Source organism: Hyperolius riggenbachi, chromosome 11 (genome assembly GCF_040937935.1).
Source record: "Hyperolius riggenbachi isolate aHypRig1 chromosome 11, aHypRig1.pri, whole genome shotgun sequence".
NCBI lineage: Eukaryota > Metazoa > Chordata > Amphibia > Anura > Hyperoliidae > Hyperolius > Hyperolius riggenbachi.
The window spans coordinates 81892308-81905564 of NC_090656.1; the positions used below are offsets into that span (position 1 = coordinate 81892308).

At 44.1% G+C, this 13257-nt stretch overlaps 1 protein-coding gene across 1 annotated transcript in view; it reads left to right on the plus strand.

Annotated features, from left to right (window-relative positions):
• Positions 1-1104: 1104 nt before the first annotated feature.
• LOC137538772 (uncharacterized) overlaps positions 1105-13257 on the plus strand; it is a 64370-nt gene continuing 52217 nt past the window's right edge. The window contains exons 1-3 of the mRNA XM_068261085.1: positions 1105-1235; positions 7228-7365; positions 10318-10444. Of these exons, the coding sequence (XP_068117186.1) occupies positions 1180-1235; positions 7228-7365; positions 10318-10444 (321 nt within the window). The 5' untranslated portion in view covers positions 1105-1179. The remainder of the gene's footprint in view (positions 1236-7227; positions 7366-10317; positions 10445-13257) is intronic.

The window sequence follows — 13257 nt, forward strand, 5'->3', positions numbered from 1 at the left end:
AAACCCAAATTTCCTATCTCAAAAAATTAGCATATTTCATCCGCCCAATAAAAGAAAAGTGTTTTTAAAACAAAAAAGTCAACTTTCAAATAATTATGTTCAGTTATGCACTCAATACTTGGTCAGGAATCCTTTTGCAGAAATGACTGCTTCAATGCGGCGTAGCATGGAGGCAATCAGCCTGTGGCACTGCTCAGGTGTTATGGAGGCCCAGGATGCTTCGATAGCAGCCTTAAAGGAATACTATCGATGTATGCATTTATTTTTAAATGCTGTATGTTGTAGCACACATTAGGGCAAGTACTAGGAGCAATTTGATTCCTCACACAGCTGTTCCTCTCAGCTGTAAAATCCTCCGTCAGTTTTGGCGTCAGTGTTGGCTACAAAATGTATCTAATACTGAGGCTCCCAGAGGGCTAGACCATGTCTCTGCAAAGGGGAGATGCTATCAACTCCTTAGTTTATAGTTTAATTATCACCTTGCTGAAAGAATCTTGTTGATATGGTGGTAAGGGGTTAAAGATTCTAGCAATGTGTGTTTATTATCTTTGCTTCTCTTTACTGATAAAGATACTAATAATGCTAATTGTAGACAGTGGTCTGCCCCTCTCAGCAGCTTGTAAAGTGGATGCAGCCTGTAATGAATCGCGTCAAGCAGGCAGCCAGTCTGAGTGTAAACACAGACTCCTGGTATAGCTACCGTATTTTCCGGCGTACAAGACGACTTTTTAACCCTATAAAATCTTCTGCACAGTCGGGGGTCGTCTTGTACGCCGAGTGTCAGGCTGCCGAGTGTCACTACATAAACATACCGAGCCGCGGGACGGGTTTCCTGCAGAGGCACATGCGAGCAGCCGCTCGCGCTGGTTATAGAGCTGCCGGTAATGGAGGGGACAGAGCAGCCGATCACTTGAGGTACAGTGCAGCAGCTCGCGCTGGTAACAGAGCTGCCGCTAATGCAGGGGACAGTGCAGCCATCGCTTGGGTTTTAGCACAGCTTCCTAGATCAGGGATCAGCTGGCCAATCATGAGGCTTCCTGGTTATCACATGACCGATGATGCGGCTTCCTGGGGATCACCTGACTAATGATTCCTGGTCATGTGCACTCACGCTGGACCTATGAGGCTGCTGAAAGAGGAATTCAGTGGAGTGAACCAGGAAGCTGCTCTGCTGCTGACATGATGCTGGTTGGAATCAGGAAATGGCCTGAAACGGATTTTGGCTTCAGCATCTGGTATGTAAGGCAAATGCTGTGTGTAACAGCTAATGTAATAATAGCTTATATGTAGGAATGACAGCAAGTTAATATTATTATTATTATAAGTTTAAAAACGAAGTACACAGCCCCCCTCCCACCCCCCTTGGAGATGCAGCACCCAGTATGTATCATTTTGATGTGGAGTGCAGAGGGTGTGCAGAGGGTGTACACAGGGGTGGGCCAGAGGGGTAGTCTTATACGGCGAATATATACCAAACTCTATATTTTAACTGGAAAAGTTGGGGGTCGTCTTATACACCCAGTCGTCTTATACGCCGGAAAATACGGTAGTTATATTCCAGCAATATTCCAGCTCATTTAGTTACCTGTTACCACCTCAGCTCAGCCTATTTCTCCTCATGTCTGCTGCATGCTGTGAGTGACACAGTGAAATATATTTGTGAGCTGTGTGACAGAGTAACCAAGCAGCTCAGGGTGACCCAAACTATTATGAGCTGTGTAAGAAATGAATTTTTAAGCAGGGATAGTGAGAGAGAGACCTGGGTGAATAAATAATGTGCCCCTAGCACTAGTGGTAATGTGTACACTAATATAGAGTATTAAAAAAAAAAGTCGTTTCAATCGATAGTACTCCTTTAAGCTCATCCAGAGTGTTGGGTCTTGCGTCTTTCAACTTTCTCTTCACAATATCCCACAGATTCTCTATGGGGTTCAGGTCAGGAGAGTTGGCAGGCCAATTAAGCACGGTGATACCATGGTCAGTAAGCCATTTACCAGTGGTTTTGGCGCTGTGAGCAGGTTCCAGGTCGTGCTGAAAAATGAAATCTTCATCTCCATAAAGCTTTTCAGCAGATGGAAGCATGAACCCACTTTTGAACCAGAAACAGCGGCAGAAGCGCCTGACCTGGGCTACAGAGAAGCAGCACTGGACTGTTGATCAGTGGTCCAAAGTACTTTTTTCGGATGAAAGCAACTTTTACATGTCATTCGGAAATCAAGGTGCCAGAGCCAGGAGGAAGACAGAGGAGAGGGAAATGCCAAAATGCCTGAAGTCCAGTGTCAAGTACCCACAGTCAGTGATGGTCTGGGTTGCCATGTCAGCTGCTGGTGTTGGTCCACTGTGTTTTATCAAGGGCAGAGTCAATGCAGCTAACTATCAGGAGATTTTGGAGCACTTCATGCTTCCATCTGCTGAAAAGCTTTATGGAGATGAAGAATTCATTTTTCAGCAAGACCTGGCACCTTCTCACAGTGCCAAAACCACTGGTAAATGGTTTACTGACCATGGTATTACTGTGCTCAATTGGCCTGCCAACTCGCCTGACCTGAACCCCATAGAGAATCTGTGGGATATTGTGAAGAGAAAGTTGAGAGACACAAGACCCAACACTCTGGATGAGCTTAAGGCCGCTATCGAAGCATCCTGGGCCTCCATAACACCTGAGCAGTGCCACAGGCTGATTGCCTCCATGCCACGCCGCATTGAAGCAGTAAGTTCTGCAAAAGGATTCCCGACCAAGTATTGAGTGCATAACTGAATATAATTATTTGAAGGTTGACTTTTTTTTCTTTAAAAACACTTTTCTTTTATTGGTCGGATGAAGTATGCTAATTTTTTGAGATAGGAAATTTGGGTTTTCATGAGCTGTATGCCAAAATCATCAATATTAAAACAATAAAAGGCTTGAACTACTTCAGTTGTGTGTATTTGAATCTAAAATATATGAAAGTCTAATGTTTATCAGTACATTACAAAAAATAATGAACTTTATCACAATATGCTAATTTTTGAGAAGATCCTGTACACTATATTGGGCTCTTGGTGTTCTCTTCTTCCCTTGGCGTTCTGATTCTTTCTGGATTTTTGGGTCTAAAAGCAGTGTAATTTTTTTTGCATGTTTTTAGATCCTAAAACCTGGAAAAAAAATCATGCTGCTAGGGAGTTCTACAGCAGCCCAGAACTCACTCACCTACCTGGGATCCAGCCCTTTAGTTTTCCCTTCGTCCTCCGAGTGGTGCTGTAACCCTATAGTGAGATTGCTGGCTGTTGTCATGATGACAGACGAGGATCTAACGAGAGGGAAGCAGAGACTCGGAGGAGAAGAAGAAGAATGGCGGCTGACGTCGGGATCCCCCCGGGAGGTGTGTTAAAACGCCCGCTGCACACATTGCTCTGCTGTAACCTCCCGGCGGCTACCATGAGTTCAGCTTGGGGATACCGCTCCTGGGCTGGCTTGTTTTTTCCACCCCGAGCTGAACTTGTGATTACCGCTAAGGAGTTTAACCTCCCTAGCGGTATTGATGGTTATACACGTCAATACAAAACATGCTGTGAACAGTATTGACGTGCAGTATTCTCTTGGAGGAAGCAGAGGAGGGTACCGGTAAGCATATTATCAGTGCCTGCAATGCATAGCCTGATGTGTCTCTCCTCTCTGGTCCAGAGGAGAGGGGGTTGTTCTCACAATTTATTGCTTCAGGCGGCACAACTTATTGTTTCAGGCGACAAAAAGTCTGGAGCAGACCCTGTTCACTTCCATTTAGCTGTTGTATAATGCAAATTAATAATGGTGTTTCTAAATACCTCGGGTACCAGTGGTTGACATGTCTTGAGGATGCTGAACTGCTTTTGGATACTGCGTGTAACATTTGGGGGACATATAGGGAGCCATAACACACAGCTGGCCCCAAACAGCTACTATTTCCATTGGAGTGGATGACAGACAGTGAATCCATCATTGTATACCATCTTTGTAAACAAGGCCTTACTTTTTTATAGTTTAGTCCCATTGTTAGGCCTCTTTTCAACTAAAAATGCAGTGTTTTACAGACAAATTGGATCCATTTGCCCATATTATTCAATAGACTGGTAACATCTAATAAGATTTCTCGCATGCAGAAAAAAAGAAGAAAAGGAAACTTACAGCTTTCTGTTTTTTTCCAGACACCATACCTGTTTAACTATTAACCTTTAAGGTGTCTCACACAAGTTATCTTGTAGGATATAACAAAGTTTAGTTTGCCGACGAATATACTCATGTGAACTTAGAATGCTGTGCAATCATGTTATCGTGACTTTACTTACCTAAGAAAAGGGAAGCCTCTGGATCCAAATAAGACTTCCTATGTTGTCCTCCGGTCCCCCGCCACTCGCCGGGACCCTCCAGCTGATTAGTGCCATGTTTCCTTTTCTGGCATCAGATTACCGCCAAGCCCTTGTCAGTAATCTTTGGTATGGCAATGGGAGACTGAATCCCACTGGCCAAGCCTGACTTCCTTGCCAGATATTAGAGCCACTGGGGTATATTCAGAGATATACAGAGATAGATTAAACTGTAATGAGGCCCTACGCAAGGTGGTAGAGTTGACAAACCCTTGTGGCCCTTTTGGTAAACTGAAGTGGAGAGAGAGGTCAGAGAAAGTGGCAGGTGGGTCACCTGACACTCACTAGGCCACAGGCACCTGCCTAAGTTGCCTGGTGGATGATCCTGCTCCGGGTATATTCACTAAGCAGAACAATATGGGTAAAGCGTAATGCAATACATTACTGTACATGCAATGCTTCACGCTCTGCTTATCTACTCATTCAGGCTAAAACTTTCTCCTAACCAGTTTGTGTCCAGAGTTATGTGGGCAAGGCCAGAATTAGGAACCCTGGAAAGTAGAGATGGTCAACGTGATTCAGAGTTGTTGCAAATATTATGCTAATTCCATGCCAATGTATGCTGATTGGATATGGATCAAATTAAGCAGACCGTCCTTTCCAATGGCATGGGTTTGTCTAACGAATGTGGAATCGTCTCCGTGGTCAGCGCACCAGACGTGCGCTGACACGGCGGATTTCCTCCACAAGCGTATAAATTTGCAGGAACCCAGCAGTAGGTGCAATGCACCTGCAGAGGGAAATTCCTGACGGCAGGTGGAGCTGTGGAGTGCAGAGGAACAGCTCCTCTGCTCTACCACACACGCCAGACAGGAATTGTACGAAGCGCAGAACGCAATCGCAAGAGAGTCGATTGCGAATGAGAACGAGCAAAGGAACAGGTTGTATGTGTGTGCGCCAATCCAGTTGCCACCCCGCGACCGCGCACACACAACAGCAGATATGAAATAGGAACGCGATCGCCAGAGGTGCGATCGCCAGACGTGACACAAGGCAGATCAGAATAGAATACGAGGGTAGCAAAGGCACAGCAAATAATACAATGAGAAGATGTGGAAAATAACAAACGCTAGCTAACCGCGAACACCGCAATCATTCGCAACAGTGCACGCGGTTATGCACGGTCTCCACGTGATAAGCACAATAGAGACAAGCACGCCTAACTAACCATCGACAGACAAACATGAAACAGAGGACGCGAACGCTTGCTTAACGGTTACCTCACCGAGCCTCCAGCAAGTGGTCGTAGCAGACAAGACAGACACACGAAAACAGGGACAAGCGAGAGATAGGATCCACAGCACTAGCGAAAAGTGGCTAGCGTGATCCAGGTACAGAGTAGCAGAACAGAAGGATCCACAGCACTAGCGAAAAGTGGCTAGCACGATCCCAGGAGACAGAACAGAAGGATCCACAGCGCTAGCGAAAAGTGGCTAGCGCGATCCCAGGAGACAGAACAGAAGGATCCACAGCGCTAGCGAAAAGTGGCTAGCGTGATCCAGAGAGGCAGAACAGAAGAGATAGCTGGTAGCAACCGCTGCACCAGCTATGCTCCAAGAACAGAGATCAGAACGACTTCCTATCGACCACCGCTGGGACAGGACAATCGCAACAGACAAACAAAACAGATAAACAATCCTAACTGCACTAGGGAAATCTGCCTAGCACAGTTTCCAGGAATTACTCTAAGCTGATCTTCAAACAGAGAGTAAGGCTGACACCCCACCAGGAGTGTTACATAGGACGGAATCCTTATGACCAGCGAAGCATTGTGGGAAAGACATAGTACTTATAGTACACGCCTCCAATGAATGTGGCCAGGCAATTTGCATGACAACGTATGCAAATTCCTCTGCAAGCACAAGCTGCAAAACTGACAGAAGCTCTTCTTTCCAGAGTCCTGCAGCATGCAAACCTACACAATGGTCAAAAGGCTGCCTTCCTGCACAGGCAGCTGAGCAAATCATCACAGTTTGCATATAGTTAGTACTGTATGTCATTTGAATGAACACTGAATTATTATCATCTGATTGACCATCCTTACTGGAAAGATGTTCAGTGTCATGCTCTATTAAGATGGGCTATTTTCCTTGATGATTTTGTGTACGTATACCTTGTTATGATAGATTACTGCTAGATGCCAAAGGTAGAGAAGTACATGCAAAAGTGTATTTAATAACTTAATTATTGCAAAACTTTATCACTGCCTTGAGTCTCTTTAGACTTTGCCCATCTGTTAATGGCCCATAGCGTAAGTTTCAGTTTTCATCTATAATAAGAAATAACGCAACGTTGAGGCCAGTTTCACATCGGCAACCAGCGTTTTCACTGCGGTGCGATAAAGATGATCGCATCACATAGTACCGCTAAAAATAAGCTTCATAGATGCCTGCATTAATGAGCATTAATGTAATTCATGTCGTAAAAAGCACACCATAAATGAGGCTCTCTACCACCCACCTCCTGTAGCGGTAATACGTATTGCAAGCAAGCATTCTGATAAAATATGCGTTCGCACATGCGCACCGCAACGCTAACACCAAACAGTGAAAATATTTGCGTTACCATTGACTTACATGACTTCTGGTCAACGTTTGTCACCTCACATACTGTCCCATAACACATTGTTGCCCTAACGTTAAATCGGATGCTTCTGGCGCATTGTATTCAGTATGAAGTGTCCCATAGACTTTCATTGCTTTAGTGTCACCCTGCGTTAAATATGGATAACACAACGCAATGAAAAAATGGCAGTGTGAAAGGGGCCTGAGGTAAAGGTTTTGTTGATGAACAAAATATATTAGCAATTAATTACGCTGATGCTTCTCTATGTTTCATAAACAGGGAAAGTGGTTGCTGCTGGGTATATACCTACAATTTAGATCCAGGATGGCTACTTTTAACTACAGTGGATTTAGGAGTCAGATCTGATACTCATAAACCCAACACCTCTCCTGTGACTACCATCATTCCAATCATCAGGTACAGTTACAGTACTGGAATGCAAACAGTGAGTAGAAAACTAGGGTACATAAAAAACACAGCATTTGGAGTATGAATATGCGTGTCAGTGTGTCAGTGTCTGCTAAAATTGTTCAGCAATACATGAAAAATGTCCTACAGTGAAATGTCAGCTAATACTCCATTTTTTTTTAAACTTCCACACTAGGGGCTCGATTCACTAAAGCGTGATAACTGCTATCACGGCAGTTATCACGCTTTTGTGAATCGAGCCCTATGTGTGATCTGGCAGCCCCTTTCTTTCTTGCATGCTTATCTGCAATGCATATCCTGATATTACAGGCGCTAATAGTAGGATCATGGGTAATACATAGCAGGCTTGTAAGTACTCCTGTGGCTTAAAGGACACCTGAACTGAAAGGGACACGGAGGCGGACAAATTAAAATGTCCGCATGGAATACATTGCAGAGGATGAAGAGACACACAATAGATTGGAAGGGGCACCCTTAGAAGAGATTACAACAAAATAGACATAATTAACCACTTTACCCCCCGCGGTACGGATTTCTCCGTCCCTTTTTCCACCCTTATAAAACCAAGGGACGGAGAAATCCCTACTTCCCGCGCTACCGACGCTGTCCGCGCTCCCGACCCTTGTGTGCGTGCTCCCGCCGCTCGTGCATGCCGCCGCCTGCTCGCCCGGAGATCAATGAACGGGAAAATACATTCCTGTTCGTTGATCTAAGCCCCCACAATGATCTGCTGCTTCTATGAGAAACAGCGCGATCATTGTGATTTTCCCAGCCTCATACTGCTTCCTGTATGCGTCCTTCCGGACGCTTACAGGTCGCATGAACACAAACTCACTGTGGCCATCTTGTGGCCAAATAGTAAAACTACACCCTAAAGCATTTTACATATACAAATACATTAGTTTTACACAATAAATTATTCATTACCTCCCACACTCCCCCAATTTTTTTTTGTAATTAAAAAAAAAAAAAATACAATAAAAAAACAAAACATAAATAGTTACCTTAGGGACTGAACTTTAAATATTTATGTCAAGAGGGTATAACACTGTTACTTTATAAACTACGGGCTTGTAATTAGGGATGGATGCAAAACTGAAAACAAATGCACCTTTATTTCCAAATAAAATATTGGCGCCAAACATTGTGATAGGGACATAATTTAAATGGTTTTATAACCGGGAAAAATGGGCAAATACATTTCATGGGTTTTAATTACAGTAGCATGCATTATTTAAAAACTATAATGGCCGAAAACTGAAAAATAATAATTTTTTTCCCACATTTTTTCCTATTTTCCCATTAAAACACATTTAGAATAAAATAATTCTTGGCATAATGTCCCACCTAAAGAAAGCCTAATTGGTGGCAAAAAAAACAAGATATAGTTCATTTCATTGCGATAAGTAATAATAAAGTTATAGACGAATGAATGGAAGGAGCGCTGAAAGGTGAAAATTGCTCTGGTGTTCAAGGGGTAAAACCCCTCAGTGGTGAAGTGGTTAAAGAAGCACTGTAATGACATATAGTAGAATGACATAGGCACCACAATGGGGGGTCCTAGGGTTAGGCACCACCAGGGGGTTCTTAGGGTTTGATACCACCAGGAGGTCCTCAGGGAGTTCTTAGGGTTAGGTACCCTCAGGGGGGGTCCTAGGGTTAGGCACCACCAGGGGGGTCCGAAGGTTAGGCACCACCAGCAGGGTCTTAGGGTAAGGCACCACTGGGGGGGGGGCGGTCCTAGGGTTAAGCACCACCAGGGGAGTCCTAGGGTTAGGCACAGCCAGGGAGAGACCTAGGGTTAGGCACCACCGGGGGGGGGGGGAGTCCTAGGGTTAGGCATGACCAGAGGGGTCCATGGGTTAGGCACTACCAGCAGGGTCTTAGGGTTAGGCATCACCAGGGGGGTGACCTAGAGTTAGCCATCGGAAGAGGGAGGGTTCTGTATGAGAATAGGATTAGGTTTACCTATAGTAAAGTATCAGTAAACATTACCGATATTTTACTATCAGAATCCTGCAGCAGAATATTGCTAATTGTATGGATATTCTCACTTAAGTAGATACACAGAACCGGCACTGCAACTGTCAATCAACATGCACAGAGACTAAAGTAGGTTGCCTCTTAGAGGATTAGTAACGGGTCATGCTACAAATAGCGTGCTCAGGCTTGAAAACAGCAGGTCATGGTAAGCAGAATGCAAGAGGAAAGTCGGCACATGCAAATGCGTAGCAGTAAAAAAGCTTTATTCTTGCGGCTTCATGCGGTTAGCATAACGACACAAAGTTGATAAAAATTGTCCTACCCGTTACTCCATGTGGCTGTGGGGTTAGGTGGGAGCAGTGGGGGCCGCCTTACGACCGTTAGGCAATGCCTCTGAAGACGCTCAAGAGAGCGAAACGGTCGTAAGGCGGCCCCCACTGCTCCCACCTCACCCCACAGCCACATGGAGTAACGGGTAGGACAATTTTTATCAACTTTGTGTCGTTATGCTAACCGCATGAAGCCGCAAGAATAAAGCTTTTTTACTGCTACGCATTTGCATGTGCCGACTTTCCTCTTGCATTCTGCTTGTATGGATATTCTACTATCGGCAATCCCCTGCACCCTTTTTTCCATTTGCCCTTTTCAGCTAGGCCAATGAAAATCGTCAGGATGTGCATTTGATTGGCCCAGTTACAATCAGCATTAAATTTGCATGCAAGCTGGAAATAATTGCATCTCATTTCCATCTAAACTCAGGTTTAGCTAAAAGGTATAGGCTGTGCAATGGTGCTCTAATACAGATATACAGACGAACCCTCATGCAAGAGGCAGCCACTTTTGGGAATAGGTATTCAGCCATTGCTGTCCTCTCAGCTCCCATTATTATATTGTCCTTGCCTTTCAGTAACCATACACTAAGATAAAATTACTTACTTTTCTTTTATTCATTACAAGGATTCCAAAAAACTGTGCAGCATCTATTAATCTGCTGGCACATGACCCTGATGGAGACAGTGTGATATGCCGGTATGCATACTATGGAGAATGTGGATCATGTAATCGGTACTTTTCTCTAGATCAGGTAAGATTTTAATCCATAAGCATCTAGTCTGTTTGAAGTGTTTTATTTGCTACTTTCATACTTAACAGTTAAACCCTTAGACCCTTAGACCACCTACCGTTTTACATGCATATGATAGTAAATTTGCATTAATTAGCAATTCACAAAGTGCTGTATATTGCACCTGCAAATCTGTACTTTTTTGTGCAATGCTGTATATTGAAAGTCTGTTCTTTCTTCTGTCAGGCAGAACTCAGTAGCTTTTTATTGACAAGTGCGGGAGTTCCTTTCCCGAAACAGAGCAGATCAACTCAGCTCCTCCCGCTGCACACTTTGTGGCCAGCTCTGCAACTACAGTTCCTTTCTGCTTAGGGTGCAATAAAGATTTAAACCCACCCACCAACTCACATATACATCATTTACTCCAGTGGGCATTATACTCCCAGGAGTTTATCCAAAATTGACTGCCTCAGATTGCGCCGTCAATTCCTTCCCTTCAATGCATATGGACATCCTGTAGTTTGATGATTATATCATAGTCCGTCCGCCTCAGTAGCGGTTATGGAGTCATCATCACGCTCGCTAAATGCACACAAAAAGCACAGGAGATGAGTTGGCTAAATATAGACTGAAAGATGATGGATAGTACCTCCCAGTATACATGCCCAGAGAAGGTGAAGTGAATGCAATAGATTGGTGACTCTGGATGGACTGTGAACTAGAACACTAATCCTGGAGGGGGGAAAGGGGTATTTTTGATATGTAGACAATAAAGTTGGCAATCTGTTTGAAGGAGACAGTTGTGGAGTGGTGGATTGTTGTGTACATTTCATACACCGCTGTTCATTCTAACCTAATTGCGTACATTTAAAAGTGCCACATGTTAAAATGGGCACGAGGTGTACCCAATAATATCGGTAAATTTACCAATGTTCTGTTATAACCTTTTTTTTCTTATTCTCACACTAACCTCCCCCCTATGTATGCCTAACACTACCCTCCCCCATCTACATTTAAAGGTGCCCATTCATGGTACAATTTTTCCTTCAGATTTGAGCTTTTTAAGCAATTTGAACGATCGTAACCAAAAGGCAATTATCGATTGTTCCCATTAATGGAACAATTTGAGAAGGTTTTACATTCTGATTTAATCCTAAAATCCAACTTTCGGATACATTTTTTTCTCCTTTTCCAATCGACCAAAGAATTGTTTACCATCGATTTGCACCACACACGCAACAATTTTCTATACAATTCGACCATAAAAACTGCATCAAAAGATCGAATCTAAAGGAAAAATTGTACCATAAATGGGCACCTTAACACTACCCTCCCCCCCTACACCTAACACTAGAACCAAAGCGCTGCCACTGTAGCCGCAATCCCTGCTTCCGGTGCCTCATAACACCACTGTCCATAACCGCAATTCGGTCGCCACCCACTGCAATTTGCCCTGCACCATAGTACTGCTGCTATAGCTTCTGTTGTGTATAGCTGCAAACACGCTTAGGGTCCTTTTCATATAGGCGAGATTTCTTCCAAAAATCGAATCGATTGTGACAATCGTTACAGCACCGCGATTAACCTGTAAATCCTGGTGATGTATTTCCACTATTCAATTTGATTTTCTCTGAATCACAGGACTTAAAAAGACTCTGAAGTCTACTAAGAACAAGATTTTTACTTTAAAAACCTCTTTAACCTAATTACCCCTACTAAAAAGCCACACCCCCGCCGCTGACAACACCATAAATCACCCCTAATTACCCCCCCGCACAATCCACGACTTTCTTGGTTGTGGATTTTGCTGCTGGAGGAGGCAGAGCTTTCAGCTGCAGCTCTGCCTTCATGCGAGTCTATCAGCACGTATCTCCACCTTTCCCCGCCCCTCTCAGTGAAGGAAGACTGAGAGGGGCGGGGAGAGGCGGTGATCCGGGCTGATAGACGCATGTAGAGGCAGAGCTGCAGCTGAAAGCTCTGCCCTGTTTGCGAAAGGAGATTGGGGTGATTTATGGCATTGTCAGCCGTGGGGATGCGGCGTTTTAGTAGAGGCAATTAGGTTAAAGAGGTTTTTAAAGTGAGAAACCTCGTTTTTAGGAGACTTCAGAGTCTCAACAACACCAAAGAAGAAAAAAAGCTTACAGGGGCCTCAGAGATCCATGAAAAAATACAAAGCTTTATTTCGGACACAAAATTCACAGTAACCAATACATCTTTAAAATCAATTAAAACTTCCCCGGAGCACATCAGACATCCTCACATCCATCCCACCATTCACACAGACCATGTACTGATTTTAATGCACACTGCTGCAGTGGTTATCTAAACAGCAAGAAGTCTCAAGCAATGATTCAAAAGGCTAGTGCAAACTGATCACATCCAATTCTCTGCAGAGTTGTACAGGTCCTTCTCAAAAAATTAGCATATTGTGATAAAGTTCATTATTTTTTGTAATGCACTGATAAGACTTTCATATATTTTAGATTCATTACATACAAATGAAGTAGTTCAAGCCTTTTATTGTTTTAATATTGATGATTTTGGCATCCAGCTCATGAAAACCCAAAATTCCTATCTCAAAAAATTAGCATATCATGAAAAGTTTCTTTAAATGAGCTATTAACCTCCTCAGCGGTATGGACGACTATACACGTCCATCACCGCCGGAGGTCGCCGCTCAGGCCCTGCTGGGCCGATTTGAGCGAAATAAAAAGCAGCACACGCAGCCGGCACTTTGCCAGCCGCGTGCGCTGCCTGATCGCCGCCGCTCTGCGGCGATCCGCCGCGAGCAGCGGCGAAAGAGGGCCCCCCCAGCCGCCCGAGCCCTGTCAGCC